At 39.1% G+C, this 19,531-nt stretch overlaps 1 protein-coding gene across 5 annotated transcripts in view; it reads right to left on the bottom strand.

The window, feature by feature from the left end:
• LOC121329945 (metastasis-associated protein MTA1-like) overlaps nucleotides 1–19,531 on the bottom strand; it is a 42,416-nt gene that overhangs the window by 7,244 nt on the left and 15,641 nt on the right. For 3 of the 5 annotated variants that reach the window (XM_041276051.1, XM_041276049.1, XM_041276047.1), the window contains exons 4-17: nucleotides 17,552–17,678; nucleotides 16,696–16,759; nucleotides 15,532–15,649; nucleotides 14,901–15,003; nucleotides 14,703–14,802; nucleotides 13,823–14,011; nucleotides 11,026–11,100; nucleotides 10,652–10,710; nucleotides 9,773–10,014; nucleotides 8,992–9,143; nucleotides 6,790–6,979; nucleotides 6,590–6,679; nucleotides 5,691–5,840; nucleotides 4,564–4,599 (exon numbers count right to left, since the gene is read on the bottom strand). In XM_041276051.1, coding sequence (XP_041131985.1) covers nucleotides 4,564–4,599; nucleotides 5,691–5,840; nucleotides 6,590–6,679; nucleotides 6,790–6,979; nucleotides 8,992–9,143; nucleotides 9,773–10,014; nucleotides 10,652–10,710; nucleotides 11,026–11,100; nucleotides 13,823–14,011; nucleotides 14,703–14,802; nucleotides 14,901–15,003; nucleotides 15,532–15,649; nucleotides 16,696–16,759; nucleotides 17,552–17,678 — 1,695 coding nt within the window. The remainder of the gene's footprint in view (nucleotides 1–4,563; nucleotides 4,600–5,690; nucleotides 5,841–6,589; nucleotides 6,680–6,789; nucleotides 6,980–8,991; nucleotides 9,144–9,772; nucleotides 10,015–10,651; nucleotides 10,711–11,025; nucleotides 11,101–13,822; nucleotides 14,012–14,702; nucleotides 14,803–14,900; nucleotides 15,004–15,531; nucleotides 15,650–16,695; nucleotides 16,760–17,551; nucleotides 17,679–19,531) is intronic. The other 2 variants (XM_041276050.1, XM_041276048.1) reach the window with 1 other exon arrangement.

Raw genomic sequence — 19,531 nt, 5'->3', positions numbered from 1 at the left:
AAAACATACAACTCAATATGCTAAGGACCACTTTTCAGTGTGCTGATCATGCACATTAATAAGGAATGTCCCCATGCTCCTCAGAACATGCAGCAATCAGGTGTGGGCGATTGCCAGTATATTATTCATGCGACAATGATTCATTTTAACAAAGCTTTTTCAGCAGAATGTGCATTCAAGTAAAACCTTTGCTTGCAAATGGCACAATATCATCGTAGACGTCATTCAAACCTTCGATTAGTTGGCTGGTTTGAGGGGAAAGCTGCAGGCTGGTGAATCTCAATGCCTGTAGGTCCAGTGGTTAAAGAAAGGGGCTTGTTACCTAGAGGTTCCTGGTTCAATGCCAGCTCAGCCACTGACTCACTGTGTGTGACACCGAGGATGAGATGTAAAGCCTATTGGTCCTATTGTAAGTGACTCTGCAGCAGCAGTTGTGGTGCATAGTTCCCCCCCTATTTTCAGTAAGTCATTTTGGATAAAAGTGTCTGCTAAAAATGATTAATAATAATAATAATAATAATAATAAGAATAATAATAAGAATAATAATAACAACAATAATAAAAGTAGCAGCTAAGCTGAACCATGTCAATAGTTCAATAGTCAATATTTCAGATCTAGATAGACTTAGGTAAAAATGAAATGCACCATCTCATTACTATACACGTTGCGTAGTGTATGTTTTGGAGGATGGATTACCACTGATCTTTGTAGCACACACAGGGAGTAGTACTAGCATGGGAATGTCAGTGGGTGTATGTCATTACTGTTAATTTTGCCTCTTACTGTTTTTTAAAAACAAGCGGGGGGGGGGGGGGGGGGGGGGGGGGGTAATATTTAAGCAGTAAATGCCCATCGCCATGGTGAAAGCTGTCAAGCAAATTTTATGAAGTAGTCTTATCTTCACTGTTACAGAAATGAGGTTGATAAGACTTTGATTAACTCTGCCGTGAACTTATACCATCTAGCATCTCATCTTAGCTGAATCTTTAAAAAAGAAGTGCTAGCCATGGCTTAATCCATTCCGTGCCTCTTTCTTATAAGCGACATTAGTATTGGTCCCTTTAAACTGTACACTTTTAGCAAGGCTGAAGATAATTTTGTTCAGTGCATGTTTTTTTTTTTTTTTTTTTTTTTAAATGAAATCACTCCATCACAACACTTCAGATTAGGTACCCCCCCCCAAAAAAAGATCAGCGATAACACTGCCAGTTGAGCATACAAAAAAAAAAAAAAAACAGCCTTTGCTAAAAGTATACAGTAACTTTGTAGCATGACCTAACAATACAAATCTTAAGTATGTTACAATATGAAATAATGGTCAACATCCTTGTTCAAAATGCCACAAGGCGAACAGCAGTCAAATTGAAAAACTGAAGACAAAAAAAAATATTGTTCAAACACAATCAGGTCAACATGAACTAGTCCTAATGAAAAGCGTTGTATACTTAGCTGGACCAAGACAAAAATATATATAAATAACCTATAATGTTAGGGCAGACTAGCCGGTTTATTTAACTTCTAGATCAAATTGTTCTACACTTTGGATTCTACGCTTATAAACTATTGGTTTAAAAATATATCTTTGAGCTAACCCCTTTTTGCAACTATACTGTATAACCGATACAGTCAGTGAACGGCATATATTTTTTAAATGGGTTGGAAGAACTGAATCCTTTCTACTAATCAGCATAAATGTCATTTCAATCTTTAGTCTTGTTTTGCGACTGTCTACAAAAGTAATATAGTTACTACACAGCTCAACTGAATGAACATTTCTCTACTGCGGCCGTTGTGGGTATGCTATTCACTTAACAGTGAAAATGGCGTGAGGTAGATATGGTTACAACACAACAATGAGAGTTACAATACAGCAATATGACCACTACTAGATGTAAATGAATAGCAGTGCAGTGAGGTGAAATATGACACCCCAGTACTGGAGACACAATTCTTTTTTTCTTTATTGCAATCACAACTGACTTGTTCAAAAAACAAGAACAAAGGCTTCATTTGAAAGGCGGGAATAGTCATTAACTTAATTGCAGATGTAATATACATTGATAAAGGGCTGTTTTGTTTTGTGGAATTAAATCCAATACACTTGTAAATAAATTAGTCTTCCTCTGGGTCATTCGTGTTATTTGTCTGCAACAGTGTACTGCAGTATGCGTCAAATGAAAATGGGTAGTAAAGGCTGAAGTAGTCAAGTAGTTGTTTTATTTAAATAAAAAGATATAGCGATACACTGCTGCAGACAAACAAACACACTGAATGTTCCTACTGCTTAAAGCCTGAAGACAAATAAAGCCTTGTCTTTGGGTACAGCCTTTCTCAGTAGGTTATCAAGGGTGCAGAAAATGGTCCTGAATGAAGCAGCGGTTAACAATACACCTTTTGAAAGCTGGCAGAACAGGCATTACGAGCACAGGCAACAGGCATTCATTGCACCACGATTAAGGCTGTATTTTTTCTTCACGGTTATCACAGATTTCACAATTTACATTAAATTTATGCATTGCTGTGCAATATCTAGCTCCCTGTGAAAAATCCCATTTCTGGGAGAACAATGTAAATATACATATTTAGAATTAAATAAACAAATAAATAAATAAATAAATAAAAAGCAAACGTTTGCTTTACTGAAGCAATACCTGTCACATTTAGGAACCTGGAAGCCAGTTTTGTGCGCTTATGGTAAATAATTGAACACATTGCAGATTAGCGTCGGACAGAAAAAAACAAAAAATTCTAGAAGAAAAAAATGTTTTGTATAATAACTAGAGAACAATGATCAATTTTGAATGTGACAGAAGTATATTTTCTGCTTTAATAAATCTTAAATGTTTAAAAATCGTGAAATACCTATTTTTAGACCCTAATGTGCCATGAAAAAAAACACAGCCCAGACCATGATCTATCAGCTCTGCCATGCTGGACTAGAGAGTCTAGGAATGATGAACACTGCAGAAGCCATGGACAAATTTTCCTAACAATGCGACGTGGGCTATTCCTATAACTGTTCAAAGAAAGGCAGCAAAAGGGGTAGAACCACTATCCAATTGAAACTGACTTGGCCACCTATCAGAAATAGTTTTAGGAGTTAATAACTAGTTTCACAGACCCCCCCCCCGGCCTATGAAACCAGCTAAAAAGTAATGCAGGACAATAACTATTTGTAAATTAATGTATCTGTCTTTATGTATCCGATGAACGTTTTTAGATAAAATTATTATTAGCACAAATACATAAGGGATTACTGCCAGCTAGTGGTTGTTGAGAAGAGCTTCCTTATTTTATTTAGTGTGACTGTTCTTGGGCTATTGCCATCCTCCCCTGCTGGGTCTCCATTTCCTACACTCAAGCTTCATTGCAGCTCTGCTTGAATTAGCCTGCCTTACACTTAATCCCTGCAAGACCTGGTTACCGCAACACCCTTCAGTTGTACTGCCATCCTGCACAGAGACTCTGCTTACATTCTGCAGGAGTTATTTACCACTATAGCATACAGGCAATTTTACTGGTCCTCTGTGCCCCAATACACAAGAACTATTTACAAAGAATACGTTTACTTTTTTGCAATACATTTGCTCTATAGTACAATTCCCAGGTCAAAGTTTTAAACCTGCAGACATATTATTTTTTACTGCTACTATTTAGAACATGTTAACCACTATTCAATCTGACTTGTACCTAGTGCTGTGGTTACAACATGTGTTCCCCTAGCCCAGCCCAGCCCACAAGTGGCTTTAGTTAGTAAATGCTAAAATGTGACCCAACGTTTCCCTTATTAAATAAGACTGTCCCACAGGAATCACTTAATTATTATATTATAAAATAATTGTAGGCTAGGAGGAACACATACTTTTAGGATAGGTCAAGGAATATGAGCTACAAGGAAAGCAACAGAAAGTCTTTCAGCTTTTACTATGACCTTCCCTAGAGAAGCAGTACAATTCACTACCTCAGTCGGTGTCTGAGTACTCTAAATGTAAAACCTAGAATGGATTTCAGTTCTCACAATCCTCCAACTACTACAGTTCGTTGCACAGAGCAGTTGACTGTGACTGGTTTTGGGTTGTTAAATCTGCCATGTTTTCCTGGAACATTTTAAAGACATAGATGCTTTGCACATTGGGAATCTGTGTTAAGATAACAAATACAGAATTGAAGTATACTTAAATCTCATAATTTTAAATAATATTCAACTGCACAAGTACCAAGCAATGACATTCATGAGGAATCCCGAATACATGTCAAACCGCCAGTCACTACTGACTCCTATGATCAGCAAGGTGTAGCCATAGGAATATTATTTCATATTCTTTATCCTCCACAACATCTACATTAAGCTGCTAGGTATCATGCCTTCCACTCAATGTGCCTGAATGCCCTTTTCCAAAAGGTTATTGTCTAAAAGAACACTGAGCCAACAAAACATACTAAGATGAAGCAAAACAGCCATGACAATCATAATAGTGAAATGCCTTTTGAAAGGCAACAGAACATTTGACACTGCTCCACACTCCTAGTGTTGAAGCCGGCTGCATTGTTAGTGCTCTTACCCCTGCTGGACAGCAACAGACGCTTCTTCAAGTTGCCTGGAAAAATGCCGACAGGAGAAGGTGACAAAAGGAAAGAGAGGAAAGGGAGAGGGGGAAGGAGACAGTTTGACACTAAATCAAAAGCCCTCTGGGCACCAGCATTGGAGAACAGTGCATTCAAGGGAGAAGTAGGAGGGAAGGTGGAAGAAAAAAATTTGCCCTTAAAAGGAGCGCTAACGAAGTTTTTTTCTTACTCTCTCTCTATATTGGCACTAGCAATATCATAACTGTAGCCCTTGCCGTTTTCTGGTAACTAATCACTTCAAACTCACTCCAATGACCTAACTGTAATCAAACCATGTCACCTACAGCATGGGCTGGTGCAAAGGTACCAGGATTCAGCAGTTCATCCACTGGGCCACTTCACAAAGCTTTGAGTATTTAAAGAAAGTTTTTTCAAAGTCTCTTATGAAATTACAACTTCTCTAGACTGTTGGTAAAATAAATAATAATCTAACATACACTTTCATGATATATCAATTTATTTAATTCCATAAGAGACTTTAAATAACTCATTAATAAAGATTTGGAAACAGGGCACTGTGTTTTTTTTTTTTTTTTTAATATCTGCTACAACTGAAAAACCACAAGATTTCTAATCATAATAAAAAGGGGACCGATAACGTTTAAGTTAATAATGGATTTTAATTTGCTGTTTATTTTGCTAGTACTGCGGATTAAAACTGGAGGACATGCACAGTACAATCCCCACAAAACTTCAAGTGAACAGTTAGTTGGTAACAGTTAATGAGATAGCACAAGCAGTGGCAATGAGAGCTGCCCTGGGGTGGCAGTTGCCATACTTTTTCAACCCTTGGCTTCTTGGACTTGCCAATTTTTCCTGTGAATTTGTGCAACTGAATTTCAAACCCAAGCTGTCACAACATATTTTTTTCCTAACCAAGTTATTTGACTGTGTATTGAAACAATAAAAAAACAGGGGCACATATGATAAAACATTAGACTGTTATAGCTCAGAGAAAAACAATTTACTCCTTGGTCAACCCTAGTCAGTCTACCTTTCACTCACACAGGCTGACCAGAAACCCTGCGCTGGCTCTGGTCTGCAGCCTGGAGGAAATACTCACCGTCCATGCCATTGTGCTGCTCGTAACTCCTCTTCCCCAGGATGGTTGGAGAGCCGTTGTTGAGGATGGGGCTGGATTTAATGGGAGTCAGACTACCCATGGAGATGGTGGCACTCCTGGGTGGGTCTGGTTTAGGGCTGGGGTGTGCCTCTGCAAGGACAAACACAAAACAAGTATGTGAGCAACATACATCCCCTGCTATGCATGTAAATACAAAATCTGTATGTAGCATGAAGAAGTAGATGACAGGTTCCTCCATACACCCTGATATTCTGACACTCAATAACCAACATTTTTATCCAAAGCAGACATGCTTCATACCCTAGATACATGCGTGAATGCATTCACCATATATCAAATGATATTAAATGAAGACATTTTATAAGTTATAGACTACTCATCCTAAGATTTTCCTTGCTGGTATACAGCATGTACCAGTTGTACTCCAAGATTTGACCACTGTTTTGAAATTTTTATTAATGCATATTTTCTTTTGTTAAGATACAAAAAAGATTGTAATAGCTCTCATTTGTTCACCACAACGATCCTATTTTACAAATGATTCTTATATTATATATATATATATATATATATATATATATATATATATATATATATATATATATATATTTTTTTTTTTTTTTTTAGAAAACTGTCAGCTACAATCAACTAAATAATAAAAGGTCCTGGTTGGACCAATGTCCTGGACAAGAGTAGTCACTTACATTCACGGAAGTGTGGTTACTCTTGGTGTGCAGAAAACAAATACAAGGAGTTACCACAAAGCAGGTTGATACAGAAGCATCTTCAGTGTATCCTAATTCATGTCGGAAGGTACATGATGGGTGTGATATGTCACAGAACTGGAATCGCTGGTTACAGCAGGCGCTGTTGCTTACCCAAATACCGCACAACAGATTCCAAAGGTTTTCGGACAGTTTGTTTAACTGTCAAAGGGTTCTCGGGTATCTCCGACAGCCTGGTTGTGACTGCAAACAACAACAGAAGAAACCTATAATTGATTACTTCTGACCAGGAATTAATCAGCAAAATACAGTTCAACAAGTTTAACACGAACAAGCATATCCTTCTAACTTACACTCTGCTTTGATAGCAGCGCTGTTCACCGCTGTGTAAGGATGCCGTCCCAGGAACTGAGGCCGAAGGATATCTCGGCACAGCCGACGGGCAACTTTGGTGAGATTGGTGGTTTGTAGGTAGAAAGCCTGCCGTGTCTTTACAGCAAACTTGGGGCTCCCGCTGTGCCTCATGGGTAGTCCATGGGGGCTCTTAAGGGAATAATAAATAAAATAAATAATATGACACAAGGGTCTGTCTAGCACACTGCAAAAACATTTAATGTTTTCTCTTGACTTCTTTAATACTCCACACCGTGCTTTTTAAACCATGTGTGGTTTAAAGAGAACGAACTAGGGATGCAAATTGGTTAGTTTTTTGATCAACTCTTTCAGCTGTTTTTGATAGCTGTTAAAACCAGACCAGTCATTATTACACTTTTTTTTTTTTTACTGTGAGAAACGAGCTCAATACAGCTAACGTATTGACAATTAGACCATGTATAGAAATAAAATAATGCATTAATACACATTAAACTTTTATTATTTTCCTGGTACACTTAGAACGGGCGCATTTATGTTAATGTGATTCGCCCTCAATAAGCGACAGATGGTATAAACTGCCACACAATAACCTGACATTCAAAATGTCCCCCAATCGCCAGTACAGTAAACAAAACAAACATGCGTGTATGTAGTTAAAACGCTAACACACGCATTACACTAATAAAAATGTATTAAAAACCTATGAAAGTAATGAAAAGTAATGCAAGTGCTCACATGTACAGTACAGGTAGGCTACATTACTGCAAATTGTTTCCAGCGAAGAACTCTGTGAAACGCATCTGGACGGTCTTTTTTTGCAAATATGGACGGCAAACTCAGCGTTTTCTAAAAAAAATCCTAATTCGGCTCTATATTCGGATGCTGCTCCATAGCACGCCGCAGTGTTAAAAGCACAGCACGCACGCTTACGTCATCAGTGTCCGTTTCAGGTAGGGCGTCCTGGTCAAGGCAAGTCAGAGTTTCGGTTTCAGTTGCATTTGACTGTACTCTCCTCTTCAACTACAGAAAACCCAACTTTTTTGAAGCAACGTTCCATTGTTTACTGACAGAGTACCAAGCATGCTTTAGCAAGCGCACAGCATCTAACATTTTATTTACACACTGAATTTTTGTGCTGATGCTCATCACTTTTCTCTTGTTTTCTCTAGCCATTGTTGCAATCAGTGCTGTTTTTTCAAACTGTAAACCTGACGTTGCGTACAGATATTAAATAGCCAAGGTACAGTACAGGGGTAATTGCTCAGGTACAATAATGAGGATCAAACAGCCAATTGATGGATCTGTCAAGCTTTTACTACAGTAAAGTACTGCCTTTATATAAATCTATGTGAATATCAAGGTAACGAGGGGAAAACAGCAGATTGGTGTTTGTTGTTTACATCTATGTGAATGGCACATACTGAGATCCAAACACCTGAGTTTGCCCACAATATATGGCGTGCTTAACAAGGTATAAACAATGCCTTTGTTATCGAAATCAATGGGAATGGCAAACACCCTATAAAAAACAACTGCCCGAAATAACCCTGGACAGTGCAAGTGGTGGATACTGAACCCCCATTGTCGCTGCGATCTGTTGTAAGTGGCAAATCATATGCAAACTATGTCTGAGTAAAACTGCAGCTTGTGATATATTCTATGGGTATTTGGATGTCTAGAGCTGTTTTCATACACAAACACTCATACCAGACTACTGTAAGTATGAAGTAGCAGCTATCCCTACTGAGGGTTGTCAGAATCAATCAGGCAAGTCATGTCTTAACTTTTGATTTAATCATCTTACCATTAATATTTAAATAATTAAGGCATGCCAACATGAATTGTCTATATGCAGTAAAGTTTGCAACACTCTACCCTACTCTACTTGGCGCTGAAACTGCCAACACCTTTTCATTGTACAAAAAATGTGATTTTGGTTTGGTTTTCTCTTTCTTCAGTATCATTACTTTTGTCAGTTTGGGAAAGTCATGACCATCGCATCCCAAGAATTAACATACACTTAAAACTACTTCCATCTGTCTGTATTGCTTCCCCGATATGGAGTTTAGGGAGAACACTGCCATTATTAGCTAACTCGAACAATACATATTTAATTCTGCACACTCACGCACAGACTGTATTTATATGTATTCTCTGCCAATAAGAAAATATGTGATTACCATGTTGTTGCGGTTGGGTCCTGGCCGCTCCCCGTCTAACCGCGTTGGCATCCTCAGGCCTCCATACTTCTTCCAGTAGGTCCAGCAGGAGGCGCACAGCCGGCACTGCATGTTAGGGGGTCCCCAGGAGTACCACTGGTAAGAGTAAGTGGCTATGGGAACCAAAATTAGAACATAAGCAGCTCTCCCTGAACCCTGAGGGATTATAGCAGCATGCAGCAAGAAAAAGTCAAAGTCAATCATATGATTTAATGGTATTTCTTCTGTACAGACAGACTGGTTCCACCATATAGCCTCAGATTCTGACATTCTAAAGAATTTTTTAAATATGCAAATGTGACAAATAACTGGACAGGCAGTTCTACATTTAGATGTACTGTATTTGGTCAGATAGAAACAAAAAGACAAAAAAGGATGCATCTGCCCACTATCCTTATCTGTCAGAAACACAGTAATAAATCGATAGGATTTTTCAAAAGATAACTTTGGTTGGAGCATTTGGAGCCATTAGTATAACCAGGAAATTAATGCAATTTCAGGCACAGGAGATGCAAAACAGGTCGCTACAGAAGCTGACGTTTTTCTTTTTAGTGCGAGCTCTTTCCAGCATGACAGCATTTCTCTGCTTCTCTATCTCAGATTGAACAGACACATCTCAGATCAGCTGCCCTCACCATTTGGAACAGTACCTTTCATGGCTTTACTCTTTCACTTCAGATATGTATGTTTGTGCTAGGCTAGGAGTCCAGAGAGAGAGAGAGAGTCACACAGAGGCACTCACTGTAACAGCTCTCGCAAGCTCGCCCCGCTCCTGTGCTCTGTCCGGGCTCCCCTGCCACTGCTCCTGCTCCAACACCGGTTCCAGTTCCGGCACCAGCACCAACTCCGGCACCAGCTCCGACTCCAACACTAGCTCCAGCTCCGGCACCAACACCAGCACCAGATCCAGCTCCATTCACCAGGCCCTGGTTAGGGTTTGGCTTCACGTTATTCACATTCAGCTGGTTAGGGTTTGGCTTGTTACTGCAGAGGAGGAATTTGAAGACAATTATGAGAGCCCTCTCAAACAACTTCAATCAAATTTGATTGAATAAATCAGATGCAAGTACTATACAGAAATGAAGTCATGCACACACACACACACACAGAGTATTGGAAAGTTAATAGTGAAGACCATTCATCCATAGCTTAAACACTCATGGCTGGTTTCACAGACCGTAATCAGAAACACTAAAAAAGACACCAAATCCAATGACAAATGTTTAAGTCTTTCAATGAGGATTAGCATCATTAGCCTCTTGTACTACTTCACCTAACATACCATTAGTGCTATTCAAGGTCTGTGAAACCAGAAGTAAATAACACATTCTCAGAGCATTTCAGGTCAGACACTAATGTATTCAAAGAATGTATTTAAAAAAAAAAAAAAAGTCTTAAAATGTGTTGGTAAAATTAACAGCCTTAAACTTATTTTTGTACTGACTTGTCTGATCCTGTGCCACAATTATCTTTTCACAAAATGACAGTGGACTGACATTTTGAGAATAGAAAAATATTTTGGCCAAGTTACCTTAAAACGTAAAAAAAAAAAAAAAAAAAAGAGGAACGTTAATCCTCTTGGCAAAAAACAGTCCTGCAACACACTCCCTGGAATGCTTACTAGTTCGGGATGTAGACCTGTTTGAGTTTGCTTTCTGCCTCTGCTGCTTTTAATCGTTTCTGGGGAGAGACACTTCACGTTAGTCAAAGGAATAATAATATAGCAAAAAGTACAACTTCAACACAACTGGCTGTTATTCCGATGTAGTACAGACTTTCTAGACATGATCATAAACCCTACCTGTGCCCCTTTGAGCAGCTCAGGAATTCATACCCTCTTCTTGAAAAAAAAAAAAAAAAAAAAAAAAAAACCACCTCAAAATGAGTTGCTAATTTACCATTTTCTTGTATTGCGTAGTAAAACCTCTTATTTTAGCAACACCCTTAAAAACAAGCCAACACAGTCAATCAGATAGGATTTAAATCAGTACTTACCTGTTGTACATATCTGTCAGTGGTTTTCCACATGTAATAGTATTCAATTATGCTTGTTAATGACTTCCATGGCAACTACAAAAGAAGAGAGTTAGAATCCTTATATAATAACAACAACAACAATAACAACAACAACAACAAATAATAATAGGGGGTGAAGCAAATATAAGCACAGTGCAAATTACTGCGGATGCAAAATTCAAATTCTATTCTATAAACATTCTATAAAATTCAAATTCTCTAAAAGCCTCAGCCAATATCAGGTTATGCAGTTAGGAAATTATACATACTGCCCTTTCTGCATGACATCCAGAAATTTGCCTAGCACTCTGGGAAAGGTGGATTGGGCTATCCTTCCAGACATTCCAACTGTGGTCTGAAAGGAACCAGAGGCTAAGTAGTGCAAAGAACGTAGCACTTTCACATGGGCAGGGTTAGCGTTCCCTAGATTGACACTGGGGACTAACTCGCTATAAAGTCAAGGAAGACTTGCAGAGTGTGATAAGGCTTTAGAATCCTCCGACATCCCAAACAAGTGACCCTGGGATTGAATATGCAGGGTTTTCTTAGTCTTGCCATTCTCCTTCGAACGTGTTCTTGCCTCTTCTCAACAAGAGCCAAGTGTTGCCGCATCAGGAAGGGAAGGTGTAAAGTGTGCACAGCAGCCATCCTGAAGCCAATGACAGGTCTCTGCAGGGGTTTGCTTTTATACAGCTCTTAGTTACTTGCTTCAGCAATGGTTTGCACCTTGTAAGAAGAGGTGTCAAGTTTCTGGAGGGTCAGCAATTGCCTAAGTACAAGGCAAAATCCTTACATCACACTATAATGTTTGCGCCCGCTTAGTATCCAGATTCCGCCCAATTCAATGCTTTTTCTTCATTTGAATACATTTCAATATAACTTTAACTGATTAATGATGGCAAGGTGCAAATTTGATAGCTGGTGCAGAACGCCAGGTGAACACCATTCTTTACATACGGCAGATTTTTTTTTTCTTTAGTAGTCCAATTATGCATCGTTTTCTCCCAATTTAGAATATCCAATATATAACATATTTAGGCTCTGCTCACCACTACTACCCCCGTTCCTGACTCGGGAGGGCGAAGACGAACACACGCTGTCCTTTGAAGCGTATGTTGTCAGCCGACCGCTTTTCTTTACACTGCAGCCACCTCAGAGGTACAGAGTCGGAGGACAATGCAGCTCTGGGCAACTTACAGGCAGGCCCGCAGGTTCCTGGCCAGACTACAGGGGTCACTGGTGCACGGTGAGCTGAGGACACCCTTGTCGACCTAAGTCCTCCCCCGGGCGGTGATCGGCCAATTATGTGCCGCCCCCTGGGAGCTCCTGTCTGCGGTCGGCAATGGAACAGCATGGACTCGAACCGCCAACGTCCATGCTACAGGGTGCATCCTGCACTCCAAGCGGAGAGCCTTTGCCGGATGCGCCACTCGGGAGCCCCACGCCTAATTTTTTGTGGCCGATAAAAAAAAACACCATTTATGGCATGATTATGGGGGTTTTGCACCCGCAAATCACTTCAGGCGTGTCCTTACATCACCCCCATAATGAACAAAACAATGCTCCCTTGAGTAAAGAAGAAGCATCCTGAAACTGAAAAGCTACATTGTCTTCAAATGTCTTGCCTGCATGTACAGTGTACAGACACCAGATGGCAGTCCAACCTAAGAAATGTTAAGGACAATCACAAGACTGTTGATAGTGCAAATTACAGCTGCCTCAAGACACTGAATCCAACCTGCATTCTACAGCAGTGAGCAAGGGGCTTCACAGGGGTCTTTAAACTCATGAGAAAGGCAATTTATTTTCAGGTAGAGGGAGGGGTTGCTGGGCCATTAAGTCCAACATCCCTTAGTAGCAGTAGTGATCAAACAAAGGAATTAGACCACCATAGATCATTAATAAGAATTTCTGTAGGAAAATAAAACAAGGTCTAAAATATTTAAAACCTTGAAAATCGATCAACAGCTTGGAAAGTGCAGTTTTCAGCGGACGTTTCCATGGCAACAGCACCACCACATGCCGTGCTGGCACTACATAAATTATTTATTTATTTTTGTTGTTGCTACGCAGAATAAGCTGGAGAAGACAAACAGCCGTTGAAATGTACTCTGGGAAATCTTCAATAGGAATGAGCTGGTTCTGATTCTGCCTGTTGAGGTTTATGACTTCTTGGTTGTTATCTTGGTTTTGTTGCATCTTTGCTTGCCCCCTAATTAGAAGGCATGTTATTGTAAAACAGCACCTTATTAAGCCTTTCATTTGTTAAAAAAGAACATTGACATTCGTTACTACTATAACCTCTACTTCTAAGGCCAGTAAGCTGTATTGTAGGACCAAAAACTCAACATAGCGAGTTGTAGACCATCAAATGGATCTTGAACAAGGAATAAATGCGAGGTGTCTTTTCGTATGAATGCATGCTCTTCTGATCTAATTTACAATACTCCCATAAGCAGCATTTAAAACATTTATCCTTTACCCAAGACCCATATGCTTCTGTACTTTACCAGCATGCCTTAAAAGAAATCAGAATAAAAAAAAAAAAAAAAAAAAAAATCAGGATAAAAATAGTCCATAATGAAAAATGAACATATATATCAATCAACATAGCTCATTGGGTGCATAACACGTGCAGTTATATTGTGATGTGCATCAAGCAATCTGTGTCGCACTGTGACCTTAAAGTATCGTTACACTGCGAGGAAAGACAGAAATGTGTACACAGCAGTAAGAACGTGGCAACCAGACCATCACTACACGAACTGACACTCACAAAGTCCTGCTGGATGTCTGTGAAGTCCTTGCCGTACTTCTCCAGGGCTTCTTCGAAGAGGTTTGCCTCCGACGCCGACCACTCTTCCATCTCATCTCGGCACAGAACAGGCCCTCCCTGGGGCACAAGGGCTGAAATTGCCTTTGAAATGTCATAGGCATTCTTGTACAGGGTGTCCATGGCGTGGAACTATGGAAAGGAGACAATAATAGAGAGAGTCTGGCGGTTTCCATTAAGCTCACATTTCCAGATGTTACAAGGCTGAACTTGCACTTGCATGTACCATTTGACTTGCCGCAGACAACAACAATAGACTGAAATGGATTCTAGTAGTCTTTCTTGGGAGAAAGCAGGTCACAGAAAGGCTTTGGAAAGAAGACATATACCAACGTGTAGTGGTTTTCTAGGATGCATGTAACAATGTGTCATGCAAGGTCAAAAGACACTGTGCAGCAAGAAACTAGCATGCAGACCCAAAAATACTAAAACCTTTTATTCCAAAGAGACTTTTCATACCAAAATTAGAACACCTGAAACATTTTCTTTTGAGTTGTTTACTACAGTGTAACACGTTTGATACATTTGGATATATGTAAAAAACGAAGAGTGAAATACAGGAGAGGGCACTCAACTAGCGTGTGCTACAGAGTGTCCTTAGCAAGCTTGATAATTAGAGAAGCAATTTTCTACATTTATATAAAAATATGCAACATAAAGACATGCAGTATGTGGACAGGCATGGTGCTTCCCAGATTCTGATACTATTAATTATGCAAAACAAATCTAAGCAAGATAAATCACTTCTATTGGCATGTAAATCTCTAAAGTAGAGATTCCACTACATAAATATGTGGATATAATGCACAAGGCTGTGGCTCACCAGGGTGATGTCCCTTGAGGCAGCAGCAGCACTCATGTGCAAGCTGGGCTGTCTGATGGAGCTGCTACAGTCAAGCGCTCTGGCAAAAGTACCAACAGAGCTGGACAGACAAAGACAGAGAAGGGGTTATCCTGACTTCAACCAAATCACTGTTAAATACTTGAGTCCACTGAAAAATACATTAGAAAATCCCAGTACCGTGCCACCACCAAGAACTGATCTATCTGTTTGTCTGTCAGGGGGCTGTTTGGATCCCAGACTTTTATTTCAAGTTTTGATTGGTCTCTTCCATCATCTTCACCTATTGAAGAAATTAGATTTTAACCTGTGTTGCCCACTTCTGCAGTTCAGGCATTCCAGCAGTTCACGATGTCAATGGCTCCAGTCTGTTCTCATTAATTCAATATAAAAAAGCATAGAAGATGTAAAAAGGGGGTTGGGAAGTAATAAAAGACAATTGTTCACTTAAAGCTTAACTGTATAAATGCCAATTAAGAGTAAAAGGAAAATATCAAAAACGGGATCAATTACAGAAAGTGGGATTTAGAATTATTTGTATCCTTACTAAATTTAATAAATGCCTAATTATTACAGCACAATAGGAAATGTGTAGAGAACAAACAGAGGACAGGTTGTGTAACATTGTAGATCCATCGAGGGAGTAAAACCTTGTTTAATATCCTGTCATGATTCTCCATTTACTAACTCTATTGCAGAGGGGACCGAAATTATAGTTACACACACCTAGTGTTCATTTCTAAAACCCAGGATGGGGACAAACCAGTCACAAACAGCCAAGTCATGTGAAGTATTCCAGAGGGAAACCTACCTTCTTTTAAAAGGTCTGTGATATCTGCTTGGTATTTGTTTCCCACCCTGATTTCCCCTTTATCTGCAAGGAGGGTTTTCTGCTGGGGGTCATACACAAGGGAATAAAAAAACACATCCTAAAAAGGAAAAAAGAAAAACAGGTTTAGCGATATCATCGTGTAAGAATTTTTTTTTTTTTTTTTCCTGGGTAGTAAGTGTTATTTCCTAATTGCTTATGCCTCAAAAGTATAGAAAATGGCTATTATTCCCCACAAACTTTGCTTTTGTGACCAGGACAGTGATATTTCAAAATATCACTATTTCCAATGGGAAAACGGGCAAATGTGTGTCTTTTCGTTCACATAAAGTCAGAAAAAAACAGCATATGAATCCAAATTAACATGTTATACTAAAGTAATACAAAAATGATACAGTAAATACAGTATAATCGTAAATCTCAAAAAACTACTCACTCCTAAATCTTTTGTAGTAATTTTTGTCACTTTATGTGATGTGCATCCTAAGAGGATACATGCAGACTTACATAAGTGGTTAGGTATGACTGTAGGCGGATGCACTCTCATTGAAATATGTTGGCACCGCGTCTGGGTACTTGCCTTTAGTTCTACTGAATGTAAGAATGATTGGTGCCAAACTTTTCACTTTCCCCTACTCACAATCCATGGTGGGATAGGACTGCCGAACAAGCACGTCAATAAGTAGGGAAACTACATTTTAAATAGAGTACTATACCCAATGACCCTAAACTGAAATAGACCAGTTCATAAACTTCGCTATAGGGACTTAGGACCTCTACCAGCAAGCTGAGTTTGAAATGACTCAAGCATTTTAGCACCAAAGTGTTTGTTTTTTGGGGTTTTTTTTTGCATTCAACAGGATACAAAAATGGAACACATGCACATGCCCAAACCATCATGAGTTTAAGTCAAGAACACCATGTATATTCAACTGAATTACCAATTGACTTATAAACTACACTAAAGTTTGTTATGACCGGCTAACGGGCAGAGGTCCTTTTTCACAAGATATCTAGCATGGTAACTGTATACACACACATTCATCACAATGGTCACTACAGACAGATATGATAGTCTTTGATGTATGCAGTTGATAGAAAAAGTCACCATGTATGATCATAACAAAAAATGTCATTGTTGCTCACCTCCCTTTCCAGATATGACTTTAGAGCCTCGGTTTCATTTAATAGTGTAACACAGCATTTACCCCTAGGTGAAGAGAGAGAATAAATAAATAAATGAAAAACAAACTGCAGTAACGTATGTTCACCACCAGGTAGCTAAAGCGAAGAACAGTTTCCCCCAGAGGGGCACTACATTAAAATGCTGCAAGAAATTAGGGGACAAGCAGAGCAGAGAAGCTAGCAGTCTTGGATTAAAAAGCATGGGTGGATTATATTTGTGGCCTTATATCTGAGCCAGCAGATATTCTATGACTATTTTAACAAACTATTAAATTTAAAACAGTGCATAAAAGCTATTTAAGAAAGGAGGGTCAATGTTTTGCATTGCAGTTAATATAGTGAGCCTGGCAGACTTCCGCATTTATAATGGTGCAGTGCATGTAAGCGTTGGATAGGTTTGTTCTTTATTGATAACTGGTGGGTTTGAGGTCCACAGCGGGTATAATGGTTTGGGGAGACTGGTTTCAGTTTGACCTCAAATTATAGGACAGTTAAATAGTTTTTGTGTGAGAAGAGTGTTTGCCTAATATGGAGAGCAAAATAATAACATCACACCAATTTGCGCTTGCAAATTATTATGCTCACAGGTCTATTATGCAGGTGAGCATTTTGGGCTGTTTTTGAAAACAGTTTCTTATAAAAATGCCAATTTTTTTCCCCCCACAATCATGAAGCCCGCAAATTTTTCAGAAGGTATACACCTCACAAAACGTTCACAGAAACAATCAAAACATCCAAACAAAAAGCGAAACTAGTGCATGTAAATATATTAGCAGAATGTGGGACCACATCTAACCCAGGACATGTGTGGTTTTACCTGATGTGTGTGGCTGGTAATGATTCCAGCTGCCGGGACAGAAACAGCTCTCTGTGTCTGAGCTGGTGCTTCTGTTTTTCAGGAAGGTCCACTATTTCTGGGTTCTCCATCTCCTCCTCCATCTCCCCTGAGGATAAAAGAGGGTCATGCGGTCACAATGGGGGTCTCTGGGAGCACTTAATCTTGAACATATTCAGTACTAGGAATAGTTGGTGCGACAGTCTCTCACTGGTGCAGGCACTGAGAAAAGATTCAAACAGCAGGAACCCCTTAGGGTCTAGCGCAAGACCAGAGGGGTTTGCTTTGAATTCAAAACCCAAAAGAATGTGCTCAGCAAGTAAAACTTGGCCCCCGCCTCCTCTATATCCTTATGGCTGGGAATCAGCAGCTCCAAAGGGGATAACACCACCACCAATAATCAACAGTGACAACTAATAGTGGATCTTCAAGCAAAAAGATTAGTCTTAAAATGGGAGATTGCAGATTCTTTCCTACCATGTAAAGCCCTCTATAAAAACTGACACGAGTACCAAAATCTGTTTTGCAACAACCAGAAAACAGGGTTTTTATTTTAAAACAAGTACAGCATATTTATAATTGTGCCAACACCTTGCACCAAGTAGGCTAACCATGAGAAAAAGAATGTACCCTTATAATAACACTAAGGCCCTCTCACTACACTGTCTATTCTGCTTCACAATGAGATTGCATGTGCAACTGAAAATTCATTTTGGGAGATGAAATAAAGGGTTTCTTTAAAAAGATGGAACACTTAGACAGATAAGAAATGGATTTTTGAAAAATGGCCCAGCACGACAATGTTCAATTCTTTACATGTTACTTTTATTAATAAAAAAAGAAAACATTTAAAAAACAAACAAAAAAAAAAATGTTCTCTAAAATATACAATTTTCCCAAATCACCAGTTAATCCAACAAAGGTTGTTTCAGGTGTTTTCCTAAATCATTCCAGAAAGCACACAAACCCATTCCCTATTAATGGCAAACAAATATGATCATGTTCAACCAACGATGGTCACCCAGGCTGTGTGGTCCAGTGCTTAAAAAGAAGGGCTTGTGACCAGGAGGTCCCCAGTTCACTCACTCATTGTGTGACCCTGAGCAAGTCACTTAACTTCCTTGTGCTCAATCTTTCGGGCGAGATGTTGTTGTAAGCGACTCTGCCGCTGATGCATACTTCACACACCCTAGTCTCTAAGTCACCTTGAATAAAGGTGTCTGCTATTTTATTATTTTATAATAAAATGCACCTGCAAGCTTTGCCCTTAAAAAAAAAAACGGTATAGGGGATTATAAGAGGAGTCTACCTCATGTGAACAATAAAAAATAAATAAAAAGAAGCAAGAACCATTTTGTGCAGAAGCCGCAGACAAGCTTTCCTTGGGGCTGATCAGGAGGTGGAGAAGACGAAAGGAAATCAATTTCAGACTAACGCTTAATGAATTAGAAAAAGAAAAAAAATCACAGAGCTAACAGAGACACACATTTGTCTCTGCTCCCAGTCACACAGCTTCATTAAGGGTCTGATTAAGAGGCTGAACAAAGGCAATTAAGAGAGATGTGAGGTTCAGGAGGATCAATCTATCCACCTCACCCCACCCCCACCCCCTGAAGAAACAGCATCACATCATTGCTGACAAACATACAAAATACATACTTAAGATCTACTGCTTTCTATACCTTATAAAATCATACAGCTTTCTTTATTTTAAAATAAACGACACACATTAAGACAGCAAGTTGTTACAAATGGAGAATGATTTCAAAAGGTCACCAGCTTACCTGGATACATCTGTGTTAAGGGCTTTTTAAAAGCTGTGTGTGAGGTGCTAGGGAGGCCGAGTGCATACTTGTGACCTGGATTCAGAGAATTACTTATTTATTATTATATATTTATATATATATATATATATATATATATATATATATATATATAGCACTTTATACAAAAGTATCGCAA

Source organism: Polyodon spathula, chromosome 17 (assembly GCF_017654505.1).
Source record: "Polyodon spathula isolate WHYD16114869_AA chromosome 17, ASM1765450v1, whole genome shotgun sequence".
Taxonomy (NCBI): Eukaryota; Metazoa; Chordata; class Actinopteri; order Acipenseriformes; family Polyodontidae; genus Polyodon; species Polyodon spathula.
The sequence above is the reverse complement of the archived record's forward strand: the minus strand, read 5'-3'. Positions and strand labels throughout refer to the sequence as shown.